This window comes from Zootoca vivipara, chromosome 3 (assembly GCF_965207765.1).
Source record: "Zootoca vivipara chromosome 3, rZooViv2.hap1.1, whole genome shotgun sequence".
Classification (NCBI taxonomy): domain Eukaryota; kingdom Metazoa; phylum Chordata; class Lepidosauria; order Squamata; family Lacertidae; genus Zootoca; species Zootoca vivipara.
The window spans coordinates 19,205,156-19,223,070 of NC_142586.1; the positions used below are offsets into that span (position 1 = coordinate 19,205,156).

At 40.8% G+C, this 17,915-nt stretch overlaps 1 protein-coding gene across 5 annotated transcripts in view; it reads left to right on the plus strand.

Moving 5' to 3' along the window:
• The window catches only part of KLHL29 (kelch like family member 29), a 415,582-nt gene that overhangs the window by 86,502 nt on the left and 311,165 nt on the right, over positions 1 to 17,915 (plus strand). For 2 of the 5 annotated variants that reach the window (XM_088665646.1, XM_088665648.1), the window contains exon 3: positions 3,828 to 3,892. The exons of the other annotated variants lie outside the window; for them this stretch is intronic. In XM_088665646.1, the coding sequence (XP_088521772.1) occupies positions 3,842 to 3,892 (51 nt within the window). In that variant the 5' untranslated portion in view covers positions 3,828 to 3,841. The remainder of the gene's footprint in view (positions 1 to 3,827; positions 3,893 to 17,915) is intronic. 5 annotated transcript variants of the gene reach the window in all.

The window sequence follows — 17,915 nt, forward strand, 5'->3', positions numbered from 1 at the left end:
GTATTGCATTTGTCTTTAGCTCCACAGTAATCACCAATTTTTTTGTACTTCCATTTTCAATCGCAATTTCCATGTGCTGTTCAGTTCTGGACTGCTGGATCTCCAAGAGAGTGCATGACAATCTCAAATCAGTAAATGGCACCTAGTGTTCTAACTGTGTTTTGTGTGTTACAAGATTGATGTAGTGACTGAAAGGAACATTTGTTTGAGCACTAATAACCAACACTTTTCGTGTCATTCACCAGACATAACTATGGTGTCATCTTTGTGTCCTGAGATACTTTAGTCTTACTCCAATTTTTATGCTGGAATTGTAGGTGTGGGTCCATGTGACCAGAAATAAAAGAAATGTAGAGATGGGAGGATCAGCCACTTACAGAGAAGGCTAGAAACCACAGTATAACACATAGCACCTGCGCAATAATGAGATAAGTGGGCTGGATTCAGTTAAGTTGGCATGCTAGCAGAGGCCATTGCAAGAGTTTTTGCTAGCATCATGGTGCTTCCCTACATGTCTCCAAAATTTGCTCTGAAGAGCTAGGAGAAACCACAGAGCAATGCACAGAGCAAGCAACACAATAATCGTTCCATCTGGCAAGAAGAAATGTTTGATGTTGAAGTCCTCCCAGTGGTTTCGAATTTAACTATGAATCTGCTTCTTTACAAGTTATTAAATGTTTGGTTTTTTTGCGGATTTCCTGTAGGTGGAATGGCTGAATTTACACTGATACCTCAGCTGCAAACCAATTAATCGCAAAAATAAGGAATCGGCTGTATAAAAACATACACAAATAGGAAGGAAAAAAAAACTGGTTCAGGCCAGCATACGAAGACAGAATATATGGCAAGCAAAGTACAACGAATGTATTCGTCACAAATACATTTGTTGTACTTGCCATATTGTATTTGAATGTGGCCAGAACCTCTGGTTTTTTTTCTATTTGTGTATTTTTTTCCTAATTAAGGGCAATATTTTATAAATCAGATTTTAAGGCAGTGTTGGTGTTACTTAGCCCAAGACAATAGTCTCTACCACACAAGTGTACAAAACAATTGCGAATTCATAATTTTCTCTATCACAGCTCATAGTTTTTAAAGGTTATAAAATTCCACCCCAGTGTTTGTTTTGATTTCTCTTTTTAAGCAGAGTAGAAGAAAGGTGTCTGAAGGAATGGTACACATAATCCCCTTTAAAGGCTGAAAAATATCTCAAGAACGTGCCAAGGCTATTGACCAGAAGCATTATGTCTTTGGTAACTCCCCTTGAAGTATTTATTTAGGAACACAGAATTTTACTTTGCTCCTGAGACACAATTACAGAGATTTTTTTTTTTCCACTGTGTGCTTGGAAAAAAAAAGATGCCTGCTTAGTTATAAGATCCCGTCTGAAATGCATCAACAAAGTTAGCTTACAGTGCATCTGACTCACTGTCAGTGTAAGGAGCGACAGTTACTTTATTCAGAAAATATGGAATGGCAAAGATCCAGTATGGCTAACGCCCAAGGTGAAACAGCAGCAATAGGAATGGATATGCAAGTTAATTGTCAATTAAGGAAGACTTGCGGAGTAAAGTCTGGATGCTTGTGCTGAAGAACTATCGGTGAATTCTACTTGATTGAGTTATGGGCAGTACAGTAATTACATCTTTATAGGAATGGTGGCCCATTGAATAGTGTTCGCTGTAATAAAATTGCTTAAATCAATGTTTACATTTGAAACAGGTTAGCACTACTTTCTTAAGGATTTGGCTTTTTATTTATTTATTTATTTTAGCCTCCTGAGCTAAGTGTTTAACTAGAATAATTTATACAATGTTGGTTGGAAATTGATATCCAGTGCCAATATTCTAAAAAAGGAAAATTCTAAAAAAAAGGAACATGCAGTGTGTTTTGTTTCTGGGTGAAGTGCTCTGATCTCTGTAGCTTTGAGATTTTCCCATGATTTTCCCATGATATATGGCTTCAGACCTTCTATTAAACTGTTAGCTTCCCAGCAGCCATGCTGTGGTTCTTGCATTCAACAGGTGAGCGCAATCCAAAGCCTGACTAGCAGAGTGTGGGCATACATAACAAATCTACAGCGAATATAATGAGCTGCAGGACCCAGAAGATCAAACAAATAAGCCAAATTTAGAGTTCATCGAAATGTCTTACCCACACACCAGATGCCTACTCCCTTTGTTTTGTATCATACCATTGTAAACCCCTAATCCTGGAAGACAAGTTACACTCTGGGTAGAACTAGATGTCCCTCATAAGAGGATATCTGGGTGTAACAACAACAAACAAAAAAGTAACTCAGGAGTTACACCCTTTAGTAGGCCAGTGGGTACATTAGGAATTTTGAGAAAGGGGTGTGGGTGCCAGTCATAAAATGGCTGTCATGGCAGCCATTTTGTGCTAGGTCACACCTCACATCTAAAGAGCAGAAAAAGAGACAGGACCCAAAAAGATACGGATTGTAGCTCTTGCAGTAGAGCTTTTCCTTCTCTAGCACCTATAATAACTTTCCTTATGTCAAACTTAAAGTTTCGCCATCTACATGACAGGCAAAAGCCGCCCCCCCAAAAAAACCTAATACAATATAGTAGTATGATGTTCAAACGCTTACATTGTTGTTACCAGTTGTTACTGGGTAGAGAGGAAATATCATTCAGTGTTTCCGATTTTGTTCATTCTTGAGGAAAGGAAATTTGGCTCTCTAAGGGCTGTTCCTTACAATGGAACAGCCCTTGTTTCCCCCGCCTCTGAGCATGTGTTACTGTCAAGAAAGTAGATGATTGTGGTATAGGAATCAACAATTTCGGGACAGAAAACTGTTTGTAAGAGGGGTAAAGTGGAGGGAGAGAACTCCTGTAAGCCCAATCTTAAACTAAGAGTGTCAGACTATGCTCTGGCGTACTTGCAGAAAACCTGACCTTGCCAGCAATTATTATACTCATTAGTATATTACTGGTATGTATTTGTGTAGATGTATACTTAACATTGGTGGTTATTAGCTGGAGTTGTTTTTATAGTAATAATAAAAGAACTAAAACAAGCAAATGAAAGGTTTGGTCTGATAATCTGAATGCACTAGAGCGCGCACGCACACACACAAACATAACTCACTACAATTTTAACTCAAGTCTTTCTTGGCAGATGAAAGTCTTTGTGTTACATTATTTGCTGTGAAATTTATCCCTTAATATGTGTGTAGTATGACAGAATTATAGTTACTTGGGGAACTATAACTTTCAATTCCATGACTTCTTACATTAATTTTTTTTGTACATTCAATTCCCCTTAGCTTACGAATATGAGAATAAAGACAGCAATACACAGGAATAAATACCCATAAATCTTACTAAGTTTCATAGTGGGATTTTGGCAATTTGTACATTTATCCATATCTCGGCTGCATCTTTAGAACCATGTGTCAGATGCACACCCTTCTATTGATATTTGTTGTGTAGGGACTTAATTATAATGGGATATAGTATATTATTCAATTAGATTGAATATTCACTCTGTGTCTTTGGGGAAGCAGGCAAACAACTAGCTAAAAGTGATTGTTTATTGAGAACTGCACTTAGATTACCCATGAACCCCTTTGGTAAAAGGTCTTATTTTCTCAGCCGTGGTTCCATTTTGTTTCTGACTGGCCTAAGTTCTCAAGATGTGCAAGTATTCCTTGTTGATCACAATCTTACTATGCATCATATTTCTAAGCCTTCGAAAGGATGCTTGTGTGGAGATCAGACATGCTATTCATCATCGTTTTACTTTGGAGCACATTCTTTTCCCCATCTTGTTCAGATCTGTAATCCTGCTCATTTGTTTTGTAGGTCCGAATCTCAACATGGCTTCCAAATCAGTGAAGTCACAGTACTTCCTACTCCTTGAGCATCAAGTAAGATCGAACATCTTGAACAAGTGCATTGGTACAAAATAAAAATAAAATAGAAAAATTCCTTCCAGTGGCACCTTAGAGACCAAATAAGTTTGTCATTGGTATGAGCTTTTGTGTACATGCACACGAAAGCTCATACCAATGCCAAACATAGTTGGTCTCTAAGGTGCTACTGGAAGGAATTTTTCTATTTTATTTTTATTTTGTTTCAACGGCAGACCAACACGGCTATCTACCTGTAACAGGTACATTGGTTGGCATGCATGAAATACACATATCTAGCAGTTAGAGTAAACCAGTGGGATCTGCAATGATATGTTGTGGTGTGGAGTGCTCTGGCTCAGCCCGCTCATCCACTCTCCACTCTCCACCCTCCTACAACAGACACTCAGGCATTTGGCTGCCTTGGGGGTTCTATCCCTTAGGCATCTTCTTTTATTTTCTGTAATAGTGCCCCAGCCTCTTGATGCTCTCCTTTTGTGTATGGCTGGTACTCTTTTGGCTGCATAGCATCTGCAAACACACAATGAGCCCGATCTTCCTTCGTAGGTTGCCTTTTCATAAGACATCAGTATTTTGACGAGAAATCACATAAGCACTCTGGGTCAGTGGCTCACTGGGCAGCTGATGTCATGTCTTAAACCCTCTCAAGGGGCAAAGTTCAACAGGCTTTCACTTCTAAGAGTATTACCAGCACATAATACTAATACGTCCCAAGTGCTCTCTTGACCTGTCGCCATAGCTTTAGCTGATGTAAACAACACCTGGCATAACACCCACAAACCTCTTAGCATAATAATACTATCAATGTAGGAAGCCCATCTATGGATGTAAATACGGATTGCAACACAAATCGAGGTTCTAGTGGGTTCTGGAGTGCTATTTTCCACTGACCAGCAGGGAATGGGCATGTGTTGGGTTTGGAATGAAAAACCTAGGTTCAAATGCAGCTCAGCTGCACACTGCTTATGGTGGGAAACAGGGTCAGACCATGGGGAAAGGTCAGGCTACTGCCTCGGGTGGCAGAATCCCCAGGGACGTCAGAGACAAATGTGGAGATTTAAGCCTCTCTTGCTGCTGATGTAGATTTTTACTCAACCCATCTTCCATGGCAGGGGGCACCAAAATGTATTGGGCCAGCCCTGGTGGGAACATTGAAGTCCCTCCGATTCTGTCCATGGTCTGCAAAATTGGAATAACTTTTCTTTCAAGGTTGTTCTGGGGGCAAGCAAGATAAATTATATATCCCTAGGTACATTTTAGTCATGCCATTTGCTCACTGATACTGGACAGCTGTCAGAATCATTTAGTACCAGGGTTCAAAGGACAGTGACAAATCTGGAACAATAGTACAATGAGCATTCCTAATGTATACCTGATGGGTCACATATGCCATAGGAAGTGTGTGTTTTATGTGCATAGTTCATGGTGCAGGCAACAGATTCTGGTGCACCTGTGGTCTCTATTTGAAACAACTGAGGAATGTTGTTACCTGTTACACACTTTTTCTCAGGGAAAATACAAGCACTTGGTTTTCTCTAGTGCTGCTGGGAGAGGAAGCTCTTTTTACCCTTTTAATTTTTGTTTTCCCCTGGAAACATTACCTTTCATCTCGTGTTGGCTCCCTATAGCCTGCTTTCTGAATCACCAGAATGCATAAGTCTCCCTCACATTTTTATATATAGGCTTTTCTCCCTGCTGCCACTGTGCACTAATATCAGTTGAATGAAATTGGTTAAGATCCTGATCTCTGGAGCACTGTCATAGAGTGCTTTAGCGATTAAGATTTAAGAGTATCATCCTCGCTAGCTCCCAGAGCGCAACAGTGTGACAAGAAAACACAATAGTGAGAGCCAAAGGTTCTGGCCTGGTACCTTAGCTTTTAGTCCCTAGAGCTTTTCACGAAACATGTTTTCATTATTGTTTTTATGAGGCCATTTCCTAAGAGATAGGGGTGGATGGGGAGAACATGTGTTCATATTTTTGCTTTTGGGGGATGCTGGGTCCTTTTGTTTTGCTTTTTATTTATTCTTAGGAAATAGTATACTTAAATTATTTTGAGTATTAGTTTAATAAAATGTGCTCACCTGCCTGTCTTGACTTTACTGATGTTTTACAGTGATATTTATTCTGTGGGCTATTTGTTCTTCTGCTGCTTATTTTTTGGAAATATACTCATACACAAAATAGATATGGATGGTTTCTAACACAAATGCCATTGGTTGTACCTTTGACCTCCCAAATGCACATGCCCAGAAGTAGAGAGAGGGTCGGCCTCCTCACTTTTTTTTTAACTTTATGGTTTGTCCTTTGATGGCTTATTTGCTAACGTACTTGCTCCTGGCCTCAGTTTAGATGAAATACTGAAAACGGATGAGATTTGTTGCTGGTGTGGTATGGTAGCTATGAAACTGTGACGAGTCACGAGAAATCAGTTGGGGGTGTTAGGTCAGCCCTTCTCTCGGCCTCAGTACTACCACCACCCAATCTGCAGTATGGGTCTAATAATACAGATCTATATTACACTGGCCTACTTCACACGTAATACTAATGAACAAATGAAAAAATGTGGCTGTTTCACTCCTTACCCACTCCTCCTGCTACATTACTCAGAGTTAAGCAATGGTTTGGGCTTAATGCTGTGTCCAAACCCAGCATTGTCTATCCCAAGCTGGTAACCTTGACAGACTTTGACTACAGTTTGCCTACACCACTTCCAGAACAGTCAATAAGAACAAGAAGACGCCTTACTCCCGGAGAATTATAGATGTCTATAAACGGGTGAGCTCCCGTTGCTCGGTCCCAGCTCCTGCTAACCTAGCAGTTCGAAAGCACGTCAAAGTGCAAGTAGATAAATAGGGACCGCTACAGCGGGAAGGTAAACGGCGTTTCCGTGTGCTGCTCTGGTTCGCCAGAAGCAGCTTTGTCATGCTGGCCACATGACCTGGAAGCTATACGTCGTCTCCCTCAGCCAATGATGCAAGATGAGCGCGCAACCCCAGAGTCAGTCACGATTGGACCTAATGGTCAGGGGTCCCTTTACCTTTTTATAATCGTGGCCTAATTTTACAGCTGCCCCTTTCTTATCTAACATCACTAACGAAGCTTATAGATGGGCCTTCTCTGGTGATGTTATTGCTGATTTTCTTTTGTTTGGAATTATGATATTCTGTATTGCTGGCTTTTGCTGTAATAAAAATTGAACTTGAACTTGAATAGTCAATAATGCCTTAAAATTATTATTAGTAGTGATGTCAGTATTGATAATGCCCAGCAAGGAGGACAAGGAGAACAACAACGTCTTGCAAGCACAGAAAGCACAGGGTGTGGTGTGAAAGTGGGTAGGGTGAAAAGAGGCATTGTTTTAGATGTACAGAAGTCTAAGGTTGTTAAAATATAGTGCTAAATTGCTACTCTTACCCTGTATCATAGGAACCAACTCCTAGGGGCCGTGGGGGCTTCTCCCCACAATAAAATATTTGAGGGGGCCGGACTGCCACAAAGTTGATGGGCATTCCCATTCAAATAATGTGTGTGCACTCGCCATGTGATCAATTATGTGGGGCGGGGCTTACCTGGCCCCCCACAATATTTTATTCAAATTGGTACCCCGCCCCATATCGCTTGCTGCCTGGGGCAAGTACCATGGCTTTCTGCACCAGACAGTACAGAAGAATTACTCTATTTCCCTTTCAGACCCAAAACAAAATGGCTCATTACCTTCATTAGAGAGCCACATTTTTCACTAATGAACCCCCCCCCCAACTAATGGCAATGTTCAAATATCAAAATGAATGAATGCTATCCTAAAGCTATTGTTCAAAATCATTGCAATGTTTTTTAAACAATATTACTAAGCCGGAAAGATGTGAGTGTGTGAGCAGCCTATCAAAAAAATATTACAAAGTAGGTGACCCTTGTTGCGACCTTTGCCCCAGGATGCGAGCAGAAGTCACACTCCGGCGGCGCGGCAGCAGCGGGAGGTGCCATTAGCGAAAGTGTGCCTCATGTTACAAGCAGTTCCCTGTTAGGAACGGACCTCCGGAACGGATTAAGTATATAACACGAGGTACCACTGTAGAAGCTTAATAGAAAACGGGCAACAAAACTTTGGTTGGTGTTTTATATTTAATTAAATCTAATTGAATAGGAGAAGACGGAACACAAAGTTTGAACGAATATGACAACAGTTTATTCCGTTTTAGACCATCTAGGTCAGTGATTGGTCTCCTAATTTATTTGCTGCATCATAAATATTGTCTGTCTCAGTTTATATATTATGCAGTATTGTAATTATGTAACATTGGCAAGATGAATCAAAATTACACCTAAACCCAGTTTCATTCTTATCAAGCACTTGAGTTGCAAATCAGTTTTGCAAGATGTATGATGTACATATTTGAATATTAAAAATATCTAATATAATCTGCCCTTTATTAAAAGGCTGCCTGAAGATGTTTGTATGAGTGGCCTCTGCTAATAACCCTTGATGTGTGGATTTACTCTTTCTGTTGGGAGGTTTTTAGGATTCTCAATAGAATTATATAACTTATTGATCATCCATTGTTTATTTAAATTGCAATTTAGCATTTCCCCCCCCCCCCAAAGCAGCATCTTTGGGAAGCTTAATACAAGAAGACTACAAACCATGACATGGGACTGAAAAGCAGACATGTGAAGCTTAACATGTAATGCTGCATTGTGCAAGACTAGTCTTGAATTAATTGCAAGTATAAATATCTCTCTCAGATAATTGTCCTAGCTGACATTGCACATGCCTGGCTGGCACATTAGGCTTACAAATCCATAGTTAGATATCCCCTGAGATCAGGGTAGATTCCATTGAGTTTATATAGTAGCTATTTGAATAAGGTTACCACTAATCAGTTCTGAATCCTAATGATGGTGTTGTTTTGCTACCTGAGTTAACTTTTATCCTGAGCAGCTTCTAGTCATGGAAAGGAAAGGAGGCATGCAAGGGAGTTTTGTGTTCTGTGATCTATTTGTGTCTGCCAAACTGGCAGTCATATTTTATCATGTCTCAGTTTTCTGAATGGCTTCCAGCAGTGGATGAAATATGCCACCATTTTAAAATTGTTGCAAAAGCACACTTCTCAACTTGGTGAAATCAGTTAGGGCAGGTTGTCTCTGCTTATTATCAAGGGGGGAAATGGGTTTGAAGGACTGGGCTGGGATCCGATACTCTGGAATGCTATATCCGTACATGAAAGTAAGATAGGAAACTGCTCTGGAAACTCTTTTTTTGCCAGACTTCCTTCAGAAGAAGCTGTTTGCAAAGTCTTGAGTAATAAGAGGCTTTTGTAAAGCAAGAATGCAATATGGAAGTAAGTCTCGGGAGTATTTGTTGAGTGGCTCTGCCATGACAGTTGTTCTCTCTATTTTATTGCATGCCCTGCTGAGCAAACTTCCTAGAATTTCCCATCATGTCTGGATATCCTGCAGAGCGAACATCAGTGATTTTATAATTCTGTAATTTCCTTCCTAGTTTACCAAGGAAGTGATTTGACTGTCTTGGAAAATGACTGAAAATCTTGTTTTTGTAGAGTTGCATTTTAATTAAAAGTTAGTCATAGAGAGCCCTTCAGATGCTTCATTTTATTGGCCAGATATCCCCTGTCCTTGGGAAAATAAGCCAATCAGCTAGGAGGACACTGGTGGGGACTGGTTTCCATAGGGATTTGGGACCTTTGTGCAATGAATAAACAGTTGTTCACAGCTGCTTCTCTGCTCTCATTTTCCATGTGTGAACTTCACAAGTTCACTCCTGCCTCCATGTAGCAGGAGCCTCTAGAGGCAGAATGATGGTCAATATATTTAATGGTGTGCTGTGTCCTTGTATCCAATTAAGTCCCCTTCACTGAAGGAAGGCTCTTTGAGCCAGCGGTGCCTTCCATTGATAGAAAAGAGATTGAAGTATGTGATGCTCTCTGCTGATGCTCTTGTTCAGACCTAAAGCATTGTTTATTGTAGTAAGCTTCATTGCCCTATTCATCTGAAACAGGTAGATGTCCCTAAGGCAAGTAATATATGCTTCTGTGGGGGCCCTCTGCCAACTGTTTCAATGGGGCAAGTGAGCTTTCAGCCTTTTTCACTGGATTTGCTTGTAAAACTTTTCAGCTGCATTGCCTTCTGGTCTTTTCTCCTTCCGTATTATATTTGTGGGATTTCTAACCCACCCTTCTCCTATGGTCCCAGGACAGGAATGTGTGTGTCATTAAAACAATGCATATTAATGAAACTAATATCACATAATATAAAATTAAATGGCCAATAATATAAAGAGCATCGAAACGACACAGGATAGCAATTTTGACAGTAGATCCTCACCCTTTTCCAAAGACTTGTGCAATGAGGTGCTTCTTCACCTGCTGACAAACAGTAAAAAGTTGCACCTCGGAGTAGTACCGTACTTTTCCGTGTATAAGACTATAGTTTTTTTACTCTAAAATAATGTTCAAAATCTGGTCTCATCTTATACATGGATATCTCCGCCCCTTTTCTTAAATCAGAGTCCCCCAAAATAGGGGGCATCTTATACTTGGGGGTGTCTTATAGACTGAAAAATAAGGTATATTCCAAAGGTAGGAGGTTGCTGCAGAGGAGGCCATTAAATGTGCTACTGGCAGGGCCTCCCCTGAAGATCTTAACACACAGGCAGGTCTGTATGGGAGAAGACGTTCCTTTGCAAATTGGGGGCCCAAATTGTTTTGGGTTCTCAGATGCACCTTGAATTGAGCTGAGGAGTTAACTGGCAACTAGTACAGCTCCTTTAGAACCTGGGTAGCCAGTTGTGGGAATGCCTGTGGAGATGCTATATGTACTTTCCTTTCCTTTATGTGGTGCTGGCAAAGACGACGCAAGAAAGACAGGATGGATTTGCAGAAGGCGATCCTGGGCAAGCCTGAGCGCTTCCTCTTATTGACAGGCATTTTGACAGTTAATGATTCTCCCGTTAGCGTACGTTTCCACCAGTGACAGCAATCTGACTCCATACAAGGCAATGCTTCCTGTGCACATCACTTTCGGCAACACCCCAAAACTTTTCCGCATGGTCTCCATTGCATATGTGCTGTTTCTCATGCACTCTGTCCATGCTCCTGTCACATGCCTACTTTCCAAATACCCCTCCTTGACCAACTCACGACCCTCTCAGTAGTTTTCCAGGACCCCATTGTTCTCTCCCGACTTGCCTCTCCTTGACCAGTCCCAACCTGTCAAATCCTGCTTCGTCTTGTCTTGCCTTGCTCTACCTCGCTCTGCCACGACCTGCTGCCCTGTAAAGTCCCATTGATCCCTACTATTGATATGCGTTTCCCATCTTGACATATAGCGTGGCTTGACAGCGCTACACTATTATAATTTTATTCCTGCGCTTTGACAGGTTGATGCGGTATGCCGACGTCACCCTGAAATCGCTGCTACACCTTTAATTAGTTGTTCTGTAACGTAAGAAAATCTTTAATAGAAACCATTAAAAAACATCTTGGCCACCATATTTTGCCCCAGTATTATTATCATTTATTGAATTTATATACTGCCCTATACCCAGAGGTCTTGGGGTGGTTCACAGTAGCTGCCTCTGAACCTTGGCAGCCCTACATAGACCATGTTACTGTATAGTACTATAATTCCTTGTCTCTGCCTCCCTCCCAGCAGCTTTCACCTACCCAACCTCTTACTCATCGCATCTTCAGTTGTGGCTCATCCTAAGATTCCAGCTGAACAGCAACAGATCTCTAGGTTGTGGCTGTTGGTGCCTTTGGTTTGCTGTGCTATGCTGCACCCTGAAGATAGATGACAGGGTCCCCCTGTCCCCTACAGCCCTACACACTTTTATACTGCTATCCATTGGAGCAGCAGCAGCTGCAGGGTAAAGGGGGGTTCTCAAAAGATCACCTCTGTCCTCTGCACTGGATCTAAGAAGCTTCTGTTAGTGGAGCAATGATAATTGGGTACAAACTTTCATTAGCCAACTTGAGTGATTGCTTTGGAATCAGAAAGAGTACGTGCTTTAATGATAACTTTTTCTTACTTTTGTCCAGAAAATTTATATCTTCTTCTTCTTCATTTCACAATAACTGTAAATAGAGCAGTATAATATTAAATTAAGCATGTTTTTTTTGGGGGGGGGGGCAAACTAAGTGTCATCTTGCAGCCCACTTATGCCGCGAGGTTACACATTTATGCAAATGTGTGATATTAGCTTTATGCAGATCAGATGAAGTGCAAAGTGCAATTAGTCTTGCCGTATATAAAAAGTAGGTAATTTAAAGCAGAAACTGATGGCTTTCTTGCAAACATGAGCTGCTGTGTTTGGTTCACATGCACAATATAAAGAATGTCCACTGTATGAAAATGTGAGGGGTTAGAAGTCTGCCTTGGCCTTCTGTGGGAGGCATGACCTTTCTGGAGAACATTTCATTTCAACTCTGCTATTATTTCTTTAAATAAAAAAGAGAAGGAAAGTAATGTTTAGGGGGTTGTTGGGCGGGTTTGGGTGTGTGGTCTCAGTTTTTGTGCTTTGCCTATAAAAGAAATACTCAGCTATTTTCAAAAGATGGAAATTAGATGGCAAAATTGCTTTCTGTTCTCCTGGAAGACGGAGAAAAATCTAGTAGGAACAGATGGGTTTAGGCACACCTGTAATGTTCAAGAATAATTACTGTCCCCAGTCCAAGCTACAATTTTGCTGTAATTTTAGCGTGGCTTTACTTGTGTAATTTCTGGAGCACAATGCTTTTTTATATACTAGTCTACATTTGCTTAAAAAGAAAACACTGATTTGCACACCACCATTTCAGTGTGTTGTCACAGTGGGGCGGGGGGGGGGGGGGAAGGGAGGAGTGTGATGCCTGAAGAATTTTAAATGTTCAAGTATTCTCCACATGAAGTTAGATATCCTGTGGGATTTGCTTGTGTTCTTGTATGTGTGCAAATGAACATCTGTGGAATAACAGCCTAACAACTTCTTACTGACACTAGAAAGGTACCATAATAACATTTTAAAGATTTATTTTTTTAGTTATTTCGCTCATGCACCTACTACTAGTTCAGACATTTTTTTGCAATAGCAAAAATCATGGTTGGACCATGAAATTAAAACCAAAACTTTGTGTGCCATGGGGCTTGAACTGAGGTTTGTGTGTGTGTGCGCGTGTGCGCGCGCACACATGTGTCTATATAATATACATACAATTTTTGTTAACATTTTGTTAAATTAATAAATATACACTTACACTTTTTGCAAAGATTCATTTGTTGCGAGTTCCTAAAATATTCATGTCTCACTTCCTTCTAATCTATTCCTTTGGTTTATTTCCTTCCCTTCTGCAATACAATAAAGAATAATGCTTTTTATATAATTGACTGCTACATCTCTACAGCCTGAAGAAGAAACAATGAATATACCTCTCGGTTCCTGATAGATGCAGATAATAGCTTTGAGGGTGCCTTTATGTTTTCTCAGTTTTGTTTTGCTTCGGCTTTAGAAATTTTGCTACCCAGGGCATGGCTAGTACTAGTGTTTTGATGGTTTGTTTTGTTTGTAAAAGTAGCATTCCACCATTCAATCTAAAATGATCACAGAGAGGGTCACAGCATATAAAACTACATAAAGACAACTCAGAATCCAGTTTTATATATACAACCCATCAATCTTTGTCTCTCACAAAACAAGGCAATACTGAAAATGCCTACACTCGGAATAATGCTAAGCACTTCCTACAACATTTCCTACAGTGTGTTCAGCGTTGTTCACATGCATGAGCTTGTTAACCCTTAAAACTGCCTGGTAAGAAGTAGTGGATGGGGTGCTGCCTTGATGCTTTGTTCAATTCAGGGTGCATTTCTCTGCCAACAGCCCTCAGGTGGTAACTAAAGTTTGTTCTTGGCTTACTGCTCTTGGCTTCTTTGGTCCTTGTGCCCAGGACTGACCTGCTGGGAGCCTGAGGGCCCCGCCCTGCCTCTTTCCACCTGGCTTGGGGTGGGGCTTGGAGAGCTCCATGAAAGGCTTGGGGCGGGGCCTGGGGGGGGGCTGTTGAGCACAACAGAGATGGATCCTTTTTAAAATTGTTTAATCTATGCCATTTTAAATTGTTACTGATATTAATGTTGTATTTTTTTAGTTTTAGATTTTATGATTTATGTAGAAATTGTTTTCCATTTGGTTGTGTACCTTTTAATGTGCTTTATTTATTTATGACTTTTGTTATTTTGGTAATTATGTAAATCTTGTCATGCTGTCAGCCGCCTTGAGCATTGTTTTAACTATGGAAAGGCAAATTAGAAATGATGATGACAATAAGTCTGGGTTTGAACATTGTGATGAGTCCAACTCTGGCTTGTTTCTTTTGGCAGCAGTAAGAGTGAGGGGAGGGAACTTTTTTGAAAAGCATGCATCAGCATGTTGGCCATTCACTTTAAACCATACTACGTTTTAAAATATGGTTTGCTGTGATGAGCAAACCATGCCATAAAAGCTGAGGGAATCAAATCTCAGTTCTCTATAAATGGAAGATATTATAAACATGAAGCCTTAATTGTTGGTAGTACAGTCATACCTCGGTTTAAGTACGCTTCGGTTTGAGTACTTTCAGTTTAAGTACTCCGTGGACCCATCTGGAACGGATTAATCCACTTTCCATTACTTTCAATGGGAAAGTTCGCTTCAGGTTAAGTACGCTTCAGGTTAAGTACAGACCTGCAGAACCAATTACACTCATACTTTGGGCTAAGTACGCTTCAGGTTGAGTACTCCACGGACCCATCTGGAACGGATTAATCCACTTTCCATTATTTTCAATGGGAAAGTTCGCTTCAGGTTAAGTACGCTTCCGGTTAAGTACTCCTCGGACCGTCTGGAATGGATTAATCCACTTTCCATTACTTTCAATGGGAAAGTTCGCTTCAGGTTAAGTACGCTTCAGGTTAAGTACAGACTTCCGGAACCAATTGTGTACTTAAACCGAGGTACCACTGTATCTTCCTGCATACGTATCCTGTTGTTTTCCTTCAATGGTTGGAAGAAAGGAAGCCTTAGATATTTATACCCAACCCTTGGATTCTTATTGTTACTTAACAGCTCCCGAGTTTCCTACATTGTTCTGCATTGTGCTCATTTTCCTAAATATGTAATCTTAGAATGTAGTTGTGTATAAATGAGTGTGCTGCCTAGTTTATACGCAGAACCAGGGCTGGGTGATTCCCAGATTTAACATCACAATATATCACTAGCTAAGCATCGAGATACAACAATATATCACAATGTCTAAAATAAGGATGGAACTATGTAGAGGCAAACAACAGGACTGGGCAATACCTAGTTTTCAGCATTGTGACATATCACTAGCTACACTGATATATACCGATATAGCTATGTAGAGGCATTGGCTGGCTTCACAAGTTTCCCCCACATTGCGATGCTTGCTATTGTGCTTTGGTGCACACTGCTAAGCTGGCAGAGTTAACGGGCTGCAGGAATAAAGAAAAGCAATGGCTGGCTTCATGGATTTTCCCACATTGTGATTTTTGCATCACACACACCATGATTCATTACCAGGTCAAAAATTATGAAACCGATATCGCGATATGGACTTCAAACAATATATTGAAACTGTATTGGCCTGAATATAAGCCTCACTTTTTTCCAAACTTCGACTGTGAAAAATTAAAAGTGTGGGTTAAATTTGTGACCTTACAACAAAAATTGACTTTTACGATATCGCTGCTGAGTGCCTGCGGAATTTTAAGGGAGCGGCTTATATTCGGGTATTGTCTTTTTCAGGCATCCCCAAACTTCGGCCCTCCAGATGTTTTGGACTACAATCCCCATCATCCCTGACCACTGGTCCTGTTAGCTAGGGATCATGGGAATTGTAGGCCAAAACATCTGGAGGGCCGCAGTTTGAGGATGCCTGGTCTTTTCCCTTCCTTGAATTTTAAAGGTGCTGCTTATATTCGGGCCAATACGGTATATCACTCAGCCCTACCTGCAACCTATCTACAGTATAGGCATAAAAATTAACTGACTGACTTTTTACATAGTATCTATATGGGATTTGTGTGAACAAAACAAGATTTGTCATAGTCGCTCTCTTATAGTCATTCTATTGTTTCCACAGGTCAAGGAGTTAGGGTTCTCTCTCTCTCACCTCCCCACTGCCAGGACTCTTAAAGCATTTGCATAAGTCTTCCCACCCATTATCCCATTATGATTTTACCCAATCTATCCCACTACAGCCAAATAGCATATATATATATATACAGCCATATACAGTGGTACCTCTACTTACAAATAACCCTACTTACAAATGTTTCGACTTAAGAATGAAGCTCCGTCCGCCATCTTGGATGCGGTTTAGATAGGATTTTTTCTACTTAGATAGGGTTGCTTTTACTTACGAATTTTTTCTCCCAATGCATTCCTATGGGATTCGACTTACAATTTTTTTCGACTTACAAATGTGCGTTCGGAACGCATTAAATTCCTAAGTAGAGGTACCACTTATATATTTATGCTGAGCATTAAGACCTGCTTTCTAAAAGTGGTAGCCGTACTTAATAACTAATTACTTTAATGATCCTATGGAAGTGCTTGAGACCTGTTTTAGTATTGGTGTCAATTTCAGCCATCTGCATGGCCCAGCTGTAGAGTTGAAACATGTTGGCATTTTCCTAGGGGCAGCCATATGGTACTTAGTGAAAGTGAATTGTTCACACCCCAAAGTGCATTGCTCCTAATGAATGCTAACATTTTTGTTCTGGAAATTTTTTCCTGCAAACGTATGGAGTATGCTTTTTTTTTTAACTGTTGAAAGTCTCTAAATGTGACAGGATATAAATGAAAAAGATGTTTGGGAAGTGAGGAGAAGGCAGGCTCATGGTGGCAGCGGTAGGGGAAAATATTTCAATTTTTTACCACTGGAGGTTTTCTAGTTGGTTTAACCACAGCAGCTCTATCTTTAATAACTGCTGCCACTTTGTGGATAAATGCATTTTTGGGACAGGAAGGTGATAATTACAAATGTCACTTCCATTTGCCTTAAGGGTGCCCATATTTTGAAATAATCAAAGTTAATAATAGCTTTCTTTTATATACATCTGCACACATCAGTGAGACATCTGCCATCTTGATCATCGCACTAGAGAGCTGAACCTGTGATGCTAAATACACATTAATAGCTCAAGCTGCAGGCCGTCCTGAAGCAGCAGTTAGCTGTTTTCCAGCTGAGGTCTTCTGCAACATTCTGGGTGTTTTAAATGACTATCTAATTTCAGTGTTTACCAAATGGCAAGTCCCATTCTTCTGACTGATGAATTGCAGAAACAGCAGCTCAGATGGCTGGGGCACGCAGGATAGAAGCAACATCTGACTCCTCTTCAATTTTTGGCAATTTGTCCTCTGAAGCATGGCAAATGGGAACAAGGACTGCCTATACAATTTGAATCCTCAGTATAGGTAAAGGTAAAGGGACCCCTGACCATTAGGTCCAGTCGTGACCGACTCTGGGGTTGCGGCGCTCATCTCGCATTATTGGCCGAGGGAGCCGGCGTATAGCTTCCAGGTCATGTGGCCAGCATGACAAAGCCGCTTCTGGCAAACCAGAGCAGCACATGGAAACGCCGTTTACCTTCCCGCTGTAGCGGTTCCTATTTATCTACTTGCATTTTGACGTGCTTTCGAACTGCTAGGTTGGCAGGAGCTGGGACCAAGCAACGGGAGCTCACCCCGTCACAGGGATTCGAACCGCCGACCCTCTGATCAGCAAGCCCTAGGCTCAGTGGTTTAACCACAGCGCCACCTGGGTCCCTGGTGAATCCTCAGTATATCACCCAACTAATTAGTCCTGACCAGCTACCAATGCCTGAGGAAACTGTACAACTGGCACCACAAAGAGGACAATTGGATAAAACTGTATTTTGCTTAGTTGGTACCACTTAAAATTACGATGATAAATATCCGGCCATTTCTGGAAGGCTTATTAATTCCCTCTCCTCCCTTTAA